Source organism: Glandiceps talaboti, chromosome 4, assembly GCF_964340395.1.
Source record: "Glandiceps talaboti chromosome 4, keGlaTala1.1, whole genome shotgun sequence".
Lineage (NCBI taxonomy): Eukaryota > Metazoa > Hemichordata > Enteropneusta > Spengelidae > Glandiceps > Glandiceps talaboti.
In genome coordinates this window covers 23,203,557-23,224,859 of record NC_135552.1, presented here as the reverse complement: position 1 = coordinate 23,224,859, position 21,303 = coordinate 23,203,557, and the positions used below count along the sequence as shown (strand labels likewise).

The window sequence follows — 21,303 nt, the reverse complement described above, 5'->3', positions numbered from 1 at the left end:
TTTTGATTAGAAATGGACATGCATGTATATGCCTATTTCTTGTATATTCTTGCTGTCTTCGGATACGTTACAATTTCTGTAACAATGATCTTTATTATAGGTACATAAGATGAATATATTGAGATTCGGGTCCCCATAACTCCTCCACCTCCAAATCCCAACCCCATTAGTTGCAGTCAGTTTTCGGGGGTGCTGTGATAATATAGCTTAGAGCCTTGAGTTGGTCAAGAGAACTTAGTCAATATCAGCGAAGGTTCTATGAACTTCTATAAGCTAGCTCCTTGTGTTCCACAAAAATAAAATTGGCATCATAGTTTATTCCCCACCCACAAGTTACCATGACTTCAAAGTTACAAACTTTGGTTCCTGGAGCATTGTGGGAACATCTTCAGTACTTGTTGTAGGAGTTCAAGTATACAGTTATAGGTACATATGTATAAATAAGTTAATTGTGTTAGATTAGGTGTTGCACTTAGTTTTCCACATCTATGCATCCATGTTGAAAGACATGTTTGGATAGCTACTGTAAATGCAATATAGTAAGACCATGACACCTCTTGGGTAGGCTATCTAAAACACATTACTAATTATACAACAGATGAGGGTATAACACCAAGGGATCTGGATCATACCTGCACGTTCTCCATTGAAAATTCCTATGTCATTTCATCAAAAATATATCACTACATTTTTACGGAATGGGGTATAGATGAGGACTCAGGTGTGAACGTGTTGGATAAAGTGGCTAAGGTTATGGATTATTGGGTGATTAGCAGTACAAAGTGCCTACAGGTACACAGAAAACAGTATTCCTTTATTTCATGTATGTAATTTATAAAGAAATAAGTGTCTAGGCTATGAGGTAATGTCTATTCTGTACAATTAATGAAACTCACAGTCCCTTGACTGCAATAAAATGTTTTTGTAAGGGAGCAGAGTTGTATTAAAGCACTAACTCTTACTTCAAATTACACACATATCAGTCTGACGTATGTTGAATGCATACAGATGTACAGCAGTCCTTCTGTTACAAATTGCACAGAGATGCTTACAATGGACAAGCAGTGGCAAATTACACACCTAGAAAATGTATATGATGTACAAACAGTTGCAAATTATACATATGTATGTACAATGTGCAAGGCAGTGGCTTGAAATTACATGTAAAATGTATACAGTGTGTGAGCAGTAGCTCTTCTACCAAGTACACTGAAATGCATACATACAAACAACAGCAAATTACACACACATTTTACATGTATACAATGTACAAACAATGGCTCTACAAATTACATACATGCAAAGTATGAGCAGTTCAAAGACTTATAAAAAAATACACTTGTATCAAAGTAAAATGCACATGTACAAGAAGTGGTTATTGACACATCAAGTCAATCATGCTCACGATTACGATACAAGTAGTTGGTCTTTGTGCTATTCCAACTGGTGAATTTGTTCTACTGCTTTGTAAATTTGAAGTTTACACAGAACTTCTATCAGTGATGCAATTTGTATAATTTAGATAAATATTATTAATTATTATATAATTCCTACTCTGAATACCATCATTTTGATTCGATACATACAAACGTGTTTATCTAATGCAAGGATGATGATAATGACGCTAAATGTTTCAATAACTTTTGCTTCTGGCACATTCCATGGTTAACATCCAGCATGATCCCTGTCACCTTGGTTCCACCTTGACTACTGTGTAGTCTACAAGTTACTTTGTTTGATCATTTTGAAATGGATTATATTCTCTGTAACCCAGGAAATATTTACACAGATATCTGAAAAATATAATTTTCAGAATATTAGGCAGTAGAGAGGTACTGTAGGTACAAATATAGACATTACACGTAATCTCCACTGGTGTTCTGCGAAAACCATCCATATATCAGCAGTAATACTACACCATACAGGGTACAGGTAACAGGATACCATGAAATGATATACAAGGTAGGGCATACATTTGTAGCTGTAATATTTTCACCCATTCATATTATTTTTCTTTTTACTTATTAGAGCGATATCTAAAAATGAAACTTTGTGGACGAGTGCCTTCTGAGACAATCCAGTTCTCTTTCAAAAATCAACCAGTCAGTTATTACTTCTTTTGAACATTATAACATTTAGATATTAAGTCTTCAAACTTGTTAAATTTACACGTATCTATAGACAAAGAACTTGTCATAAAAAGACTTCATTTTAGGTCAAATTTGTGTCCTAATTGAAATTTTGAAAACCTTCTCCAGTACATATGTACATAATCAGATAATACAAGTTGTTCATAATGTTATTTCTTGGAGATACTTAAATACCAAAAGAAGGTGGTATAAATTAGTAATAGTATTATTATCATACTGTGCTATAGATTCACTTCAATAGAGCTTAAAATCGAAACTGTATAATTTAGTATATAATTTCAGGCAGACAGAGTGAATACATGCATAGACGCATAGGACCATCCTTTCCATTTCAATTTGCATCTTTTCAAAATAATTTATATCCCAATATGTAAGTTTAGAATCCCTTTACTGTAAAGGTGGGTCAAAAATGTGCTCTCAGATACCCTGTCCAAATGTAGAAGAATGAATGAACAGTTTCAGCTACGGCAGTCCATACTGCTGTTAGCAGTTGTAGGCTTCAAGAGTTGCATAGAACTGTATCAGCTTGATAGTCAATGATCAATTTGCAATGTTTATTCTCAAAAGACCAAATTATCTCTACTTGTATCTATGCAGCTTTCTGTATAGTCAAGTCTTAAATTTCATCACGACTGATTGTATCAAGATAAGAAATTGCATTTAAATTACAGGGATGTTTCAGCCAAGTTATTGCATACAGTTGATGAGTTTTTAGTCTTTAGCTGTAATCTATTGGCAGTGCAAGAAAATGTCATTTCCTTTCTAGTAGACCTTAAAGAGCCACAATGTCTGTGATTGAGACCCAATTTTCAGCATACATGTTACACACTAAAACTGAGTTATTATAGTGAGAATCAACAACTTGCATGTGATAGAGATGCCTGGGTGTATGCACATAGGCTATAGAGAGAGGTATACATATACATTTAACCAGGACACAGAATTAGCAGTAGTCCATGGCATATAAGGACTATAGCTAAACATGGTATCTACATGTAGACTAGATTTGTATGGTGTAGTCTGTTAGACCAAGTGAAATCAATAGAGAAAGCAGCTAAAATCTGACAACCAAGAAATGTGAAAGTTGAATGCAAACCCAGGTTACTGTAGCCTAAATTATATACATGTAGTTGATTTGGGTTATTACCCAGAATTCTATGCTTGTGATTGATTTGGGCTAATTTACCCACAATTCCATGCTTGTCGGTGATTTGGGCTAATTTATCCACAATTCTATGCTTGTCATGATTTGGACTAATTTACCCACAATTCTATGCTTTTAGTTGATTTGGACTAATTTACCCACAACTCACAGGCTTTGAGTTGTGGGTAATATGCTAAATTACTAACAAATGTAGAGTTGTGGGTAAGAGCCCAAATCATCAAAGAGCAAATATGATGGTTTTTTTCTGAGCCAATTTTACCTCCTGGCTGCTGATAATGTGATACACAGCAAATCTGAAAAGTTTGTGTTCCCTAACCCTTACTTTGTGTATGTGTAGTGACTCAAAAATAACATTTGTTTATGAAATTTATCGAAAAAATTGTCTTTCATTTGCAATCATATATTTTGGGATATTACCAACTTCCAAGAATTTGGGACAAACGTCAGAAGTCATGCATGCGTCCTGACTACAGAAAACACTGATGAAGCCATAGTGGATACCTGCCGAAAGCTTTGGTGAACTAATTGTAAATTTTGGTGAAATGTGAAATTAAATCCATTAACTTAGACGGAACTTTTGCACAGATGAGCTTTCATTATACATGGTATGTAGTTGTAGACATTGGGAAGATATACCAAATAGTCTATTTGATTAAATTCTAAATTCCTTATTCACATGATGCAGTATTTATCAAGAATTTCTACTCTCAAGTTTATCAAGTTATTCAGTATAAAAATAGCAGTGCATGCAGTAGAACAAATAATTTGAAAGCATTAGCTTAGGCCATGAATTCTACACTTTTGTTGCCTTCTGATATAATGAGTAGGGTTTAGTAAAGAATTTTGTCGTAATACGGCTGTAATCTTGAGTTGTTTGGATTACTGTCCTGTAGTTTATCTATTTGGAATGATAAGACAAGAAGGAATGCAAGTCATTTGTGATGAAATACAATGTACATTTGTACAAAGTTCAATTTGTTTCTTGAGATATACAAATATTATTGTAATGATGCCAACTGGAGCATTCAAGGGTAGAAACACATGCATACATACATCAATACCATCAAGTAAGAATGTTCTCCAGATAGTAAATTTTATGAACTGTGTAAACTGTGTAGGACAGCGAGAAATATATCTGTGTGCTAAGTATGTGGTAAGCTAGGGAGAACAATTGTAGACCAGTACTAATAAAAGGTATGAACGAGATTGCTATATGCAGCCATTTGCAGCCAAACTTCATACACCTTCAATCACTGAGATGAAAAATTGTATCATTTTGTAGCTATAGAAGTTTATGAACCCTGATAAAATTAATATACACAGTTTGTTTATGACTCACTTTATGAGTGATGCAAATGTATGCAAGGAAAGTGTAATGAATCTTAGTAAAATGAGGTTCAAATATAGTGTTTTCAACAGTTATACATGGCAGTAATTTAATCAAAGTACTGTAATTCTTAAATATTATACATGTATGTGTGTCTCTGTTTGTAGGCTGTGTTAGCTTCAAAAGACCTGATTTATCTGAGCTGATAGCCCTCTCCATTACAAGAGTTTACACAAATCAATACAAAGTATAAAAGGGAATGATAGTAACACGTTTATAGTAGACAGTTCTGGTGTGGAGATAATAATAAAAATAATAAAATCCATTCTGCAGTTGGTACATTTCATGCATGTTGTCATGGAGTCCCATTATAAAAGCCAAAAGGAGACAGAATTATCTGAAGTGATTAGTTTTTTTTTATAGTAGACTGAATAGTTGAAACTTTCCAATGTTTCAGATACTCTGAGTGAGTGTGACTATAGTGAACTTTGACATGGACGTCGTGTCCATGGTAATAGTAATAATTAAAAATGTGTATGTGACCTACTTTGCAAAGCCAATTAAATTTTGAAACAATAATTATATTTGGTAATATAGTTTATGTAGGGTGTTTCTTTAAAATACATGTATGTGTCACTGTATGTGTGTGTGTGTGTGTGTGTATGTGTGTGCACGCATATATATATATACAAGTGTGTACATATACAACATACATGTATGTATGTAGGGAAAAGATGCCAATTTCGTAAGTAGCAAAGCAAGCAAAAATGTTGAATAAGTCCATTGACACTAATTTGTTGACAAAAAATATAGGCATGCCTCAGGTCTCATCAACCCTGGCTCTTTACTTAGTTGTAGGATAGATGATTTACAGTTTGTGTTTAAGTCGGAATACCTATAAAAAGTAGAGAGTGTTAACTGCACTATAAAGGTGTAACACCTGCAGCTGACGTCCTGTCAGAGGTGGCTAGCTTCAGCACAGTTTTTCAAAATTCGTGGAGAACATCCAAGATTTTTTAGACACCATACATGTACTTGCCTTATAAATGCAGTGAAATTTGGCTCTTAGACCTAAACTAATAAAAGGGGGAATCTGAAGAACTTTGTCTTGTATTTTGCTGTAGTTTTTAGGTTTGAGTACTAATTCAACTAATTTTACCTTAGTCTAGGCCACGATAGAAAGTAACAGTGCTTTCGTCTGAGATTTTATCTAATGTACCACCCTTGACAAAAACAACAACACAATTGAAGTGAGAGTTCATCAGTTCATCATATGCCCAGGGGTGAACTGCTCTAAGATATATGGTTCACCCAAGTGCATATAACATTATGTTAATGTTTATTTACGAAATGCTAGTCAAGAGTTTGCATGCTGACCTAGTTTCTGCAGTGAAAGGTCATAAATATGAAAATGGTGAATGTTCTTGAAATGTACACCTTGAATGAGAATCATGAAACCTGTTGAAAACCTGCACAGATCACATCAACCATTTAAAAATAAGTCTGAACTGTTGTCTTAAAGTTTAAAACTTGTTGGGTGGACGTGTTGACATGTTTTGTAAGTGGCTTCCTTACACATTGATAAATAAAGCTATTGGAATGAAACTAGTGGTCATGTGATGTCATTTGCATTTCTGTAGGTCAAAAGGTCAGGTGGTTAGGTCACTGGCAATGTGCCAGATTGTGAGTGTCAACAGTGCAGTGTGGTGTGCCTGGGAACTTCACTCAAAGCATTTGTTTTGGAAATACTAGATTATTTGGAGCCTGGTTTTGGTAATTCCAGGGATTAGAGGAAGTCAGAATATTCTGAAGAAAAGCTTTGTGATCTGGATACAATTAATGTGTACTTTAACATACAGAAATTGGTGGAATTTCAGACTGATCTGAAAACACATTCCAGTACATGTGTACATGGTTTCTGTATAGAGGTGTTTAGATCCAATGTTGTAATTCTATTTACAAAACAGAATCATTCCACACCACAACAAAGGAGAGTTTTCATTCAGCTTCCATGGTTTGTAAGCCATCTTTTACAAGGTAAGATCCATTTACTATGGTGTGAATTCTGAAACTCAGTTTGGTTGTGTATGGTTATGCACTTGCCAATCAATACTATGGCATAACTTTAGGCTTAGCTTTTCATAGCAATGACATGCTTTGAAGTAAAAACCTTTGTTGCATAATGCACTCTTGATGGACTCATGTAGACCATAACAAAGGTATAGAATATCGCTGTCAATTGCTAGATATTGCTTTATATATGGATTGACCAATTAGATACAAAGAAAGGAACCAGTGACCTGGTTTAGGTAAATTACTGGTGTGCCCTGTCACTGATGTTTGTACTTATCTTTGGCTATGTGTTTAACTGTACTTTCAAAAGTATACCAAAATATTGACACATGTACATGTGAAGTGTTGCCCTTGTTTGACCATGGAAATATAACCCACTTCCATGTTGAGTGTGAAGTTTTCTTACAATGAGTAAGTTTGGGATATTGGTATGTTTTGATCATAGAAGGCAGGTGTGATAACATTATTGCATCAGATAGGAAGCCTGAACTGATGTCCATTGCACTTCAGGTCTCTCAACTACTATGGCATACATGTATACCAAGTTGGGTTATAGGACCATGGAAGTATCACTGACAGGAACTAGCCTTGAACTGTGTCCATTTCAAGACACTTGCCTCATCACACAGGAGGGCAAAGACCTAGCCTGGTTAAGTGTCCATTTCAAAACACTTGCCTCACACAGGAGGGCAAAGACCTAGCCTGGTTAAGTGTCCATTTCAAGACACTTGCCTCACACAGGAGGGCATAGACCTAGCCTGGTTCAGTGTCCATTTCATGACACTTGCCTCACACAGGAGGGCATAGACCTAGCCTGGTTCAGTGTCCATTTCAAGACTTTTTTGATATTTCTACAGAAACAGGACACACCAAATTACATGAACCTGCATGACCAAGCCTTGAATTTGTTCTACCGCAGGTCTGTTGATCAACTCACATAGGAGGGCAAGTACTAATTTAGTTAGGTACATGTACATGTAGGAGCAGAACCCATTTCATTTATACAAATCAAAAGTGGTTGATTATGCTACAAATGAGGTACATGTACTTGCAGACATGTTGTCAAAGTTCACCGACACAATTTATAGTATAACATTGTGTTATATGTATGTCATTGGTCAGTATGAGTATGTGACCAGTCATCTCAAAGGGAAGTGACAATGTGAAATGTTCAATGAGTCTCAAATAATAACAGTTACATGTGACCGACATTACTGGTACATTTATAATACTAACCAAGTACTGGGAAAGGAAGGATTTCACAGTATGTAAACTATGTGATAACAACCAAATTCAACCATACTGATACAGACATTATGAAACCATAGACAAACTTTGAACACTGTCCGGTGAGAAAAGATCAATGTACAATGTACATAATAATTATCTACTATTATTATTATTCACAATGAGTATGGTACTGTACATGTAGGTATCAAAGGTTTATTATGTACCTACATGTACACATATGAGTGCCCACATTGGATATGGATGTGGTCCAACAAGCACTTGTACACCAACATTATATTTTACAAAGCTTGCTAAATTGAAAGACGGAAAGGAGGAATCTTCTAACATTAAAAGTTTCTAAAAACTGTGACTAGTAAACTGTTAGCCACACCTCAGCAGGAAACATATTTTAGTGTTCTCTAACAATTAGGGAACAAAGCCCGCTTGTAATTTGTGAGTGATTTCTAAATATAATTATTATCCAAACCACTTAGCTTCATTTTGTGTAAAAATTACATCAAAAGAGCCGACAGAGCCAAGATTCTCCCTTTCTATGCAATTTCTAGTACATATACATATACAGTCTGTGAGCACTCGTGTGAAAACATTCTCCTGAGAATACTTCATTTTGCTAAAATTACAAGTCTACAAAAAAATTATAAATGTAGTACATACAAGTGATTGAGGTGAGGTAACTTTCCTGTTCTTGAAGTGTGAATACAAGTTTCTGTTTCTGTAAATAAAGAGTCTAAATGTATGTAAAAAGCACATGACTGAAAACGTTCAGGTACTGATGACTTCATTTTGTGTAAAAATTATGTTGTCAATAGCCAACAGACCCTAAATTCCCCCTTCCTACATACCAGTACATGTACTTTCTAGTACATGTACTTGTATGTAGAAAGTGTTCGGAGTCTGTGAGCACTCTCATTTTTTGTGAGAGTAACTTTTCTGTTCTCACAGTGCGAATACAAGTTTCAATTGCTGTAGAATCTAGATACTAAAATAGTGCGAGCATTGTAATTCTGAAAACGTACAGTTATATTTGATAATGACTGACTTGAGAGCAACTGACTTGGCATAACATGCTAGTTGAAATAACACCTCAATATGCACATATGTTTGATGCACAGAATGCCAAATAAAAAAGGATTATATTAAACACTAAATATTTGATAAATTTATGAATATTTAGTTAGGAAAGCTTGTTGGTGTGCAGCATGGAACATAAGCCATATTTATTTGTCAACAAAATCTGAAAGCATCAGTTGGCTGCACAAAATTTTTGATAAGACATAAAGTAAATGTATGACAAGTAATAGTTATTAGAAAATGGCAGAGTAAAAGGTGAAAACGATGAATTTTTTTTTCTTCTGTCACCTGTCATAATTTACGGGTATACTATAAACCATATTGACCGATATGGTAAACTGGGAAGTATAAAATCATATATGCTGGCATCATATTTACCAAAATATTCATCAGCTTGGTAGATTAATCAATCAATATTAATGAAATATAAATTTTTATGGCCCTTTTATTGTACAGTTTCATTGAAAAAGTAGAAATTTAGGCGTAAAAGTGATGGATATCTATATTTGTAATGATATGCAAGTACAGTTTGTGATTAAGAAAAGAAATTAAAATGTGTTAAATTGATTGAAAAATACGCTTGATAGATTTATATGATTGATTGGCATTCGCGATTACAAATTTATAGCAGAATGCAGTATATCATATACTAGTTTAAAGGTGAAAGAGATAGTTTCATAACACATATTGCATAACAGTCTTACTGTAGTTGTGTGTCGTGTACAGTTTATGAGAAGCAGGGTGACTGCATTAGTAGTCACATGGTGCAAGGATGTTACACATGGATAGCTGTGTCGTGTATTTACATTCCATGACTCAACATGTCACATGACACTATGGATTAACACAGTGTGATGAAAACAGCCACTATCAATCATACATTGTAATATGTCAGGACAGATTTCTGGGTCAATGAAACTTATCTGATTGCCATATTATTATGTAAATAATATCACAGGAAAAATATGATATTCTTAAATTCAATCTATAATTTGATAATGTGCTGTAAGTTTTACAATGTGAATGATAATATTATGGTGCTATCTGGTCACTTCTTTTTTAAGAAAAATTATATATGTTTCAGTGAGTTGATAGCAATAAACATTTACGTGATGTTATCCATCTTACTTTGGAGTTTAGGGGATTGGTGTAATAAGAAGGTTGCCATGAAACTGAATGATTTCTAGACATGCCATTATTTCAGCCAGGGATTTTGATTGCCTATATAATATATTGGCACTCATATTGACATAGTATTGTGCACACATGTTGCAATTTAATGTGATTAAATTCTGTCTTTTTTTTATTAAATTCATGATGATTATACATACAGATATGTTGTGTGCAAGCTTACTCACACACACACACACACACACACACACACACACACACACACACACACACACACACACACACACACACACAAGCATGTACATGTTTATGTACATACCTACCTACCTACCTACCTGCCTGCCTGCCTACCTACACTACTACCTACATGTACATGTACCTACCAGTAGAGTATGCAGGTTGGAATTCAGAATGGCTAAATTCTTGTACCACCCTTGTGCCTCATTCAACCAAAAAATGTATAAATGGGAACCTGGTGGGAAAACAGGTACTATATCAACTTGGATTTAATGCTGCACTTACACAAGTTGCAATGAATTGAAAGTTGTGTTCTGCAGTGAGTTGAGGAAGACTTCAGTTCATAGGGCAATTGCACTATTATAGGTTTGCACCAAGGGTAATAATTGTACACTACAGCAATAATTTCTGACCAGCAATATTATTGAAAAGTTGCCAACATTTACACATGCTATGAATAATGAGAAATACATACATGGATTCTGTTCCACTATTGGCTGTAAAATAATTGCAAGCAAGGCAATTATCCAAAAGTTCAAGTGTATCACATTGCCTTGTTATATGCATACATGGATGTAGTACAGGTGTGTCACCTGCCAGGTAATTGTTTTGTTATTGTCTCTACATCTCTAGCTTGTTGCTTGTTTCACTCACTTCCTGTTTCAATCATAGGTTGTAGGGTCACTTTAGTCCAGACATCAGAGATACAGTATCTTGAAAATTGGCCAACACTGACGTCAAACACGACTGATATACAAATAAGATTGATTTTGTTAGATCTATATATAGTTTTAGATCTTGTGGTTGTGAATGTTCAAATTGTCACAAATAACTTACTGATTGTTAAAAATGTCATCCACATCAAAATTATGTGTAGAGAAGACAGGAGAAGGAATTGCTAAATTTTAATATCCTATTTGTTGATTATAAAAAAATTCACTACATAAAGATTACATGAAGTGGAGGCAAAAAAGTGAATACACGAATTAATTTAGATGGTGTGGATATTTAAATTATTGTTACTACAGATAAACTGTTAATTGTAAAAAAAAAATTACAAATTAAAGATTATATCATATGTCTAGGATCGAGGCAGGACAAGGAATAGCCAAATTAATTTTGATTTTGTGGTTTTAAATGTTCAAATTGTTGCAATTATGGTCCATTAAATTATTAATTGTTAAAAATTTCACTAAAAGTAAAGATTACATTACAGAAGAAACAGGAGAATAAATAGCCCGGCTACCCAAATTAATCACCTGTGCTTGTGGTGATGTAATACAATGTACCGTATGACGCAAGTTGTCAACTATATCATATTTCTTATCATTAAAATGAAAAATTATGAAAACTAACCAAGCTTCATTGTTTAAAATAGACTAATATAGCATGTCTGATATCCAGAATTAATTTTTTATACGCTCACAAAAATATAACACTAAATAGAAAATTAATGTAGTCTGGTCTTATTAGGTATTCCATTGTAGTAAATTTTCATATTATTGAATTATTGGAGTGAGATTAACATTCTTTGAAATAAGAGGCATCTTTAAGACCCAGTAATGACTATAAATTTGCCTATAAGGCAGGGTATAACTCTCAATTTACTAGTTGGCCTAATTTGCTGATACAACCCATGAAAAAAAACTGGTGCATTTGCTTGCTTGTGGTAAGCAAGCATGAGACAGGATTTATGCAGACATACAGTATGTAATTAGAGCCAGTAAGTTGAGTAACTCATCAAAGAACCCACATCCCGTGACTGGACATTTATTTAACGATAGAATGCTATCTATACACATTATGTCATTGACTACAACTTTTATTGTTACACCGTAACTTCCACAGATAGAATTATCAAGAAGCTGATGAAGGCAGTGTGTGAACCTACAGTACATCAGAGGCACCCACTGCTGTTTTTGTATCAGTTGTATTTACATGTATTGAGTTTACCAAGTTTGTCATTACATGTACGTGGTGATGTCTTTCCTTGGCTCAGCAAATGCACTGGTACTTTTTCACAGGTTGTAGATAAATGTTCAATCGCACTGTATTATACATTGATGTATTATCCCTATCTATATCATTGCTCAGCATATCAGATCTCATTAATTCACTGCCAGAGATATAAATCTACATCTACAGGTAACAGAGGTAAGATGTTTTAACTTTTATAGGTTATTCCTTTTCTGATGAAATATTCAGTATATGGTAAATGAGTCAGGTAAAGTGATAATATATATGCATCCAATAGGTAATAGATCATTATTTTTTCCAGTATGAATATCAGCAAGGGAAGACAGTGTGACAGTTATCTCATCTACTATTAATTATGATAGAAGATAATTTCTTTTATTACATGACTTGCGCTGTGCCCTCTAACGATAGCTAAATTTTGTTGTTGTGAGTCAAAATGAGAAAAACTGGGATTTCTTGTGAGTCACCACATAGTAAGAGATGGAGGAACACCAAATTTTGGTGCGTCACTAGAAACTGTGTGCGTCAGTGGCGCATGCTTAGAGGCACACTGATGACTTGTATTTTACTTTGCTAGGGAGTCAGATTTCGCCAAGTGAACTGTTTCAGCTACAGTTTTCTATTGCTTTCCGTGGATCTAACAGACTACCACCTTAGAATGTATAAATTTGGAAGTCTAGATACAGTGTTTTAGTCTATAATGTAAAGTATGTGCCCTGGATTACGTTGGTAGATCATAGTACATGTATATTATGAATATTATGAATGCATGAGAAATGCAGTTATAACCCTGTCCTCCTATACCAGTACATTGGTACATATCATCTATTGTATTATGAATGTATATGAAAGTCAATGAGACAGTTATGAAGTTATTCCAATATTAATAATGATGGTATTGCTAGATTATTTCCTACATGTATGTTATGAATGTGTCACATTAGGAAGGCGATGTGTCAGAAGAACATTGTATGGTATGAATACCTTGTATTTTTAAATATTATAGACAATCTTATCTTGTTGTATATTAAATGTATTATAAAGGTAATGAGGTAGTTATGAATCTGTCATGATGGTAGACCATTTCTTACATTAATTTAGTAATGTGTTAGAAAGGTGATATGCCTGTTACTAATCTATTCTACCATGATTGTATTAGGAAGGCAATTTGGCTGATATGAGTCTATTGAATTTATTCCATATCCTTGAAAGGTGAAAGCGAAATCCAACTCAGTTACATCAGTAGTGCTGGAGATCAACTGTAGAAGTTACTACTAAAACTAAGGAAGGGAAGGTTTGATATACAAGAATGTCCCTTTTCATAAATCCTATCATGAAATGCAGTGTGCCCTCTAACTGATAGCCAAATTTTGTTGTGCATCAAACTGGGATTTCTTGTGAGTCACCACATAGTTTTAGCACAGGGGTTTGAAATTGGCCATATATGTTTACAAATAGTTTTTTTGTTTATTGTTTACATTCTTTCTAAATTACAAAAATGTGATTTTTGTAAACCACCTTTACTACTACTACCTTATTAATTATTTATGAGTTAGTTCTACTGAGCACCCTCAACCGTTGACCCTTCTTCGTCCCATCCTAAGAGATAAAGGAACACCAAATTTTGGTGTACCACTAGAAATTGTGTGCAACAGTGGCACGTCAAATTTAAGGCACACTACTGAAGTGAATCATGCATGATCTATGATGTGATTCAAAACATACCTAATATGCAAATATCTGAAACATGACGTACATACAAATGTACATGGACACCACAAGTGTCAATTTCATATTGTCCAGCTGCCATGTTATGCTTTCTTGCAAATGTTTGAAATATTCAAATATTTCTATATGAAGAAATATGTATTGTTTATGCCATGCATATTAATATTTCATATGAATATTGTATTTCATGTAATTCTTCACAATTGTCTTTATAAGAAATACAAATGTACATGTATCAACTCTGTTTCATAATACTTGTATGTTGTAAGTTTTACTTTTAGCCCTTAGCAAAGTCTCTGGGCTAGTACCATATATGTATATGTTTGTCGTTATTTCTCATATCTTTACCATGACACATGTATATATATAATAATACAGTAAATAGTGAATAACAATTTTGTTATTTTGTGAAGTTGTAATTACTGAAATTGTCTAAGCTGATACAAAACTTGTAAACATTTTTTTATTCCAGTCGCTTGTGTAGCTGTACGTTGTTATTGTATTGTTTCATCATGTTTACAGGTATATCATACATGTAGATGTGTAATGTGAACTGTATTGCTTCACACATAGATTTACCTTAAGGTTATTTAATACATTACAACATGTACATGATAATGTACATTGACATTGTATGTATAACATCAAGATTAGTTTAGACATTGTAACCTTTATGAAAACAGCTAAAAAAAACACCTTCCAGTCAGTATTACAGAGAGGGGTAGATTCCTGAAATTAGTAATCCAGGACATGAAAAGAAAATTGAGAGACAAGAAGAACTTTAGGATACTCTTTGGGAGAATTTACTCCCTGAAAAGTTATAGAAAGAAAACTTGCTAGTACTTGTTTACCATTACTGACAGTGACTTATTCCTCATTCTGGTGCCTTAGGCATTGAATGTACTGGTACTTAACATATGGTTATATACTGTCTGTGTATACAATACATGGATGTCATGCATGATATACAGAATCATCAGGGACAGAGTATGACCTTTGTATGAACTGTCATTGGTCTATTTAGCTTGTAATTGATCCAGTTTGCCCCATTTCTTTCTAGAAATAGTACACGTACTTTCAATATGTCTAAAGTATCAGTTGACCATAGGATTGCATAATTTTCTTTCCCTGTTCCTTTGGAATTTTTTTTTTTTTTGAGTTTTCTGTTGTATTTAAAAGATTACTTTGTTATTCAATTTAAATGTACACAATGTAGTGATGCATTGTCTAACTTTTTTCCCTCCAGTTACTAGTACTACATGTATAGTAGTTCACTTGACTGTTTGTAACTGTTTGACATGATGAAGTCAATGATTTTTGCCTGTCATAAAATAACAAAACTTAACTTGCAATCAAGCTGCTTAGAATTTGCACACTTTCACAACAAGTTATTCACATTGTAAGTGGCAACTCCTTGAAAAAATGTACCTCTCATAGCTCAGGCACGTCAATATTGTGTACACTCACATTGTTTTCTATTCTTGCTTTATCTCACCTGACATTATTCCTTCATGTATTTGTATATAAGAACCATATGCACCCATGCAGACCACTCAGTCTTTGTCAATGTATAATTCACTATCTTTATATATGATATGAGCACAACATAAATATGTTTTTAAAAAAAGAAGATGTTTCAGTTGTACTTCACAGGTTATTATCATACTATTCTTTGTCACTGAAATGTGTTTACTACTGCGCCTTATTCATGTACTACTAATGTTACATGTACTGTATTGTACATTACTTACTTTTTGATGTATTTTGTTGCTTGTTTCTCTTTCAGCAGTAGACTTTGACAAGTGTTTCTTGTTGAAAAGTATAGTGTTGATCATGATTGTTTTATTCATTTTTATAAACAAAAGTGAAATCTACGTGTGCATTGTTTTGTCCATTCTTATATTGTTATTAACTTATAAACAAAAGTGAAATCTACATGTAATTGTTCTAAACAAAACTCGACTATAGGCTTGTATGAAATACTGTCAATTTTCACAGTGCAACCTTGGGTCAGCAAAAAGTATTCATACTATAGAGTTTGAAATATGCATTCAGTTACAAATCATACTGAAATTTTGACAAATGACTTTGCAAATTGCAAGTTTTGTCTACATTGTGTTATGTACATGTACATTTGTATGTCCACTTCATCTAATCCTATGCAAATATAAATGGATCTTATGGAAGTTATACCAACATTTGCAGAGGTTGGTGTTTGGTATTGTACTGTAAAATTTTTAGATTTAGCCAAGTGAACTGTTTCAGCCACTGATTTCTCTATTGATTTCCATTGATCAAACAGACTACCACCTTATAACTTTGGTAGAAACAATGTTTAGTAGTCTATGTGGCTTGGACTACTGCTAAATTTGAGTCCTGATTTGGAATGTCAGTGACATCAGTGCACTTGTTCATAAAAAAATGATCACTTTATTATTTTATATAATATTATATCATCATGATCAACACTATTACTTGTCAGAGTCACAATATTTCTATTCTGTATGCTAAACTTTATGCACCAAGTGTTCACTGCTCTTACTGTGTTTCTTTTCTCTCTTTTTTTTTGTCTCTTTATTTTTTTGTTCAGGACTTGAGCTCCTTTGCTATGCCACTCCTTGATAATGAGGGACAAGATGTAAAGATGGCAGCTGGTAACTATGGCAACCAGAATCAGGGTTCAGCCCAAAGGCAGTCTAATAACCCTACCTCTCCAAAGAAATTTACTCTTCCGTATGATATACCAGTAAGTCATTGTGATTAAGTAAATGATGTTGAAACAAATGTTAGTGTTAATATCTGATAAAAATCCTAGTACATGCACATGTGTAGAAGGGAAAATGTGAACTAAACTTTAGGAGTCTCGTATGAGACACGACTTGTTTAAGGCAATGTAGCTGTAAGCAGTATAGATACATGTATGTATATTGCCCTGGAGCCTGTACATTCAGCTAAATCACTTACATGTAGCTCTCTTTGACAGTTATCTACATGTATAGTACTTGGCTCAAGTCACTCACACTTCACTGAAATACACTGGGTAAATAATTTGCATTTTGTATATTGCTTTGAGTTCTTTGCTGTTTGTGTTTATGGCCCACAACATTTACATGTATGTAGATTTCAAAAGAAATTGCCTTGTGTATGAAATGCTGGCTGATTAAAATTGGGTGAAGAGAAAGGACTTCATTTGCTAAATACTTATCTGCTGGTTTTGCCATGTGTATCTTTCATTGTGTATGTTGGATTATTTGATCTTTTCGTACCTTCACGTTTCATATTAAGAAAGGATGTAATTATTCAACATGCACAATTAGACACTGACTGTTAGATACATCTGTCTAGGCAGCCAGCCCCTATACATTTGTATACAATGCGGGTGCCCACTGTTGTGCCCGCCAATGATAACCAAAGTGTGTTGTCGTGAGTCAAGATGAGAAAAGCTGGGATTTCTTGTGAGTCACCACATACATGTAGTAAGAGATACAAATGTAGGGGAACACTAAATTTTGGTGTGTGACTAGAAATTGTGTGCACATAAAAGGGCAAACAGAAAGAGCATGATATGAAATGTGACTCAAGAGCAAGTGAATTCTTTCCTTTATCAGATTATACAGTATTGCAGTGTCATCTTGTTTCCTTTGAATTCGTGAAGACTTTTACTGACAACACAGATTATACTTCATGGGCTATCGTGATCTCTCCTGAACATTGATAAGTCTCACATGCTTTTTAGATTACAGTAACCAAAAACATGGTTCCTTGCTCTGGAGTCTGTATTTCAGCTATTAAAATCACTAAGACTTCTTTGGCTGTTATTACATGGCTCAATCACCCGTACTTAAACCAAAGTTTGGCAAACTATAGTGGGTAAATAATTTACGCTTTGAGTTGTAACTACAGTACTGTACCACATGATATCATATTAATAATGGATATTTTGGTGTGGATTCTTTTTACTGATGCATGCTCATCTGTGTCAGTTACTTTATCAACATAGATATTTTGAGGCACTACACACATATAGATAGTGAAAGCAAAAACTGAAGCTTTCGTCCACACCTGTGAACTTGATCACCTGACTGATTTCTTTATAACTTATTATTCCAATCTGCCATCATCTTGCATTTAGATAACAATCGGTTTGTTCAAGCTTGATTGATAGAAAAAACGAGCCATGCTTGGATCAGGCAAATGGGATCAGGGATGTCACCAATGGTATGACATCAGAACAGACTTCAATATTGAGGTCAACTAAGGTCAACTTGGGGGTCATTGTAGGTCAGCTGTTAGTAATCCCTACAGATGTGTTGGCATTATTGAGATGCAAATTGTTTTCTCATTCAGAAAATTAAGTGTACTTTAGAGAGCAGGTAGACAGATTTATCCATTAATTACCAAGAAATTGTTCAAAAACCCAAAATGCTAGTCATCAAGTTTTTGGAAAATTTACTGTACAATCTCAGTCATAGGATTGATTAGTCTGTAACTTGTAAGATATGGTGTGTCTAGCCACTTTATCAGCATACACTCACAAAGAGAAGATGGGGAACACTACCAGTCTTAATGAAAGGAATGAGCGACATTTAAATAAAAACAAAGTTTAGATTCTTGGCTTATTTCTTATCAGCCTTTCATAGGACACATTGGGATGCTTAGGAAATTTCCCTGTTCAGTTTAAAATTTGAATACAGTTAAACTTTATCATTATGTAATGTCATTCACTTACAATTAGGTTCAAACTCAATTTGTCAGATTTCACATCATCAAAAAAAATCACAATTTCTTCAATTAAATACAAGTCCACAATAGAGGATGTAACAACCAACAATTCTTCAAATGGAATTTCACTGTGTAAAATTTTGAAAGTTGTGTTTGGAACAAAAGTTAAATTCATTCTATTGGCCTCATACTACATCTTTGACAGTGTTGAAATGTGTTCTTCAATCAATCAATCAATCAATCAATCAATCAATCAATCAATCAATCAATCAAACAATAAATCAGTCAATGAATCAATCAATCAATCAGTCTGTCAGTCAATCAATCAATCAATCAATCAGTCAGTCAGTCAGTCAATCTGCCAATCAGTCAATCAATCAATCAATCAAGCAATCAATCAATCAGAGTCAGTCAGTCAGTCAATATGCCAATGAGTCAATCAATCAATCAATCAATCAATCAATCAATCAATCAATCAATCAATCAATCAGTCAGTCAATCAATAAAGGAATTTGCATAATGCCAAATCCTATATAATGTAATGCTTTGGAGTGCTGAACAGGTACAATAGTGGATTGACATAAAAAGTTAAAAAGCTCTTCCTGGAGAGTCTGTGAGAAAGTCAAACATTCTGTAATGTAAGAATGCTTTTAACTCAAGTTTAAGCTAAATCATAGATGCTTACAAATAATTCCCATGGCTTATATTGCCTTTCAGAGCAAAAGACTCAAAGTACTGCTTCATACAGAAGCTGGATTGATGTAAAAAGTTTGAAAGCTCTTCCAAGGGAGCCAGTGAGAGTCAAAAACTTCAACATCCTGTAATACAAGCATGTTGTTAGACTCAAGTTTCAAGCAATTCTTCAACAAGCTAAATGCATACCAAATAATTTCATGCCATAAACTGCCATTACCAGAGAAGGACTCACAATACTGCCTTTTACAGAAGCTGATTCACTCAATTTGTTGTGAATATTTTACAAAATGCAACTCTTAACTCAAGATTAATCTCTTATGTATATACTGAAATCTGCTCAGAATGCATTTCATGAAAGAAATCTTCGGTCTCGGCTTATATGTTCAGCAAAATCTGTTCTTAATGCTTTTCTGTCTTTGCAATTTCAACTCGACGGATTGAACACTCCGACTGCAGCCCGGAAACTGCTCAAATTTCAAAATTCTTTTGATAATGGAAAATTTGATTGAGATCTGCTCAATATACATTTGACGTGTAGAGATGAAATTCTTTCTTTTGTTCAAAATACATTTTATCTTAGAAGTCTTAGCTCAGAGATGAAAATGCTTTCATGAAGATTTATTCGAAATACTTTTCATAGCATAAACCTCAACAAAAGGATGACACATTTGCATTGACATCTCAAAATACTTTTCATAATGAAAGTCTCAACTCAAGGCCTTAACCGTAATTGCTATATTTAGTGTATTGAAATTGAGATTATTGTCCCTCCTGAGATGTGAATACTCTATTGTACATGCACAGATAATCAACCATTGTTAACCATACCTAGCATTACTTGGTTACCTCATAGCTGGCAAAAAAATGTTGTGTCCCAAGAGTAACCAAGAGAGAATGCAGTATACATTTTAGTTCGGTATATAATTTGGGTGAACAAACAAACAGAAAAAGACAGTCCACAAGGAGAACAGTTTTGATTCATGGTACCCTGTCGAAAACAGTCGGATAAAAGGTATATATACATTTCAATTAGCTACTTGGATACCTCAGGACACAGCATTTACGTATTATATTACCCGCAGTAATTGTAGAGGAAGACAAAAGTTAAAAACAATACGTGCAATGATTCCAAAATGAAAGAGCATTGTCGTCAATATTTTACCAGACGTTCTCCTAGGTCCATGCACTCTGTATGTGTGTCTACTCTAATTACCATAAATCTTCTTAACAAGCCCTATCATGGGACAGCAAAATTTAATTATTGCATCTGAGACGTCCACCCTAAGGAGATAAAATGATAACAAGCTACTGGAGATGGGTAGGATAACACACACCATCAGTACAGAAATACCTCTGGCAAAAGCAATACATGTATACCAGAGAGGCCTAAATTTTAGTGGATGTTGCAAAGTTATTTTACTAGCCAGTTTGTCTTCTTGGATGTGGCAAATTATTCAAACTGAAACTCACTGCCTGGTGACCAGGATGAATGTTCTCTCTCATCCTTTGATAGTTTGGTTTTGACTCTAGTAGCATTTAGATATTGAATGAAGAATGCACCTGCTATTGGCCATCAGATAAGATAAAATTTGCATATTGTGTTATTGATACACATCTGTAATGCACATATAAAATGTTATATATTTGGGATTTGCATTTACATGTATCAACATAGTCTATCGTTTAATACTTGTTTATATATGCTATATCAAGCCATATATTGCAACAACAAAATGCTGTGAAGGGTATATGCTATTGGAAATCGTAATCTAATT

General features: G+C 34.1%; 1 protein-coding gene across 4 annotated transcripts in view; it reads left to right on the top strand.

The window, feature by feature from the left end:
• Positions 1 to 21,303, top strand: part of LOC144434628 (5'-AMP-activated protein kinase subunit gamma-1-like) — a 90,739-nt gene that overhangs the window by 26,947 nt on the left and 42,489 nt on the right. For 3 of the 4 annotated variants that reach the window (XM_078123116.1, XM_078123115.1, XM_078123114.1), the window contains one exon: positions 16,701 to 16,856. In XM_078123116.1, coding sequence (XP_077979242.1) covers positions 16,701 to 16,856 — 156 coding nt within the window. Of the gene's footprint in view, positions 1 to 6,338; positions 6,680 to 16,700; positions 16,857 to 21,303 lie in introns of those variants that run through there. The other variant, XM_078123117.1, reaches the window with a different exon arrangement.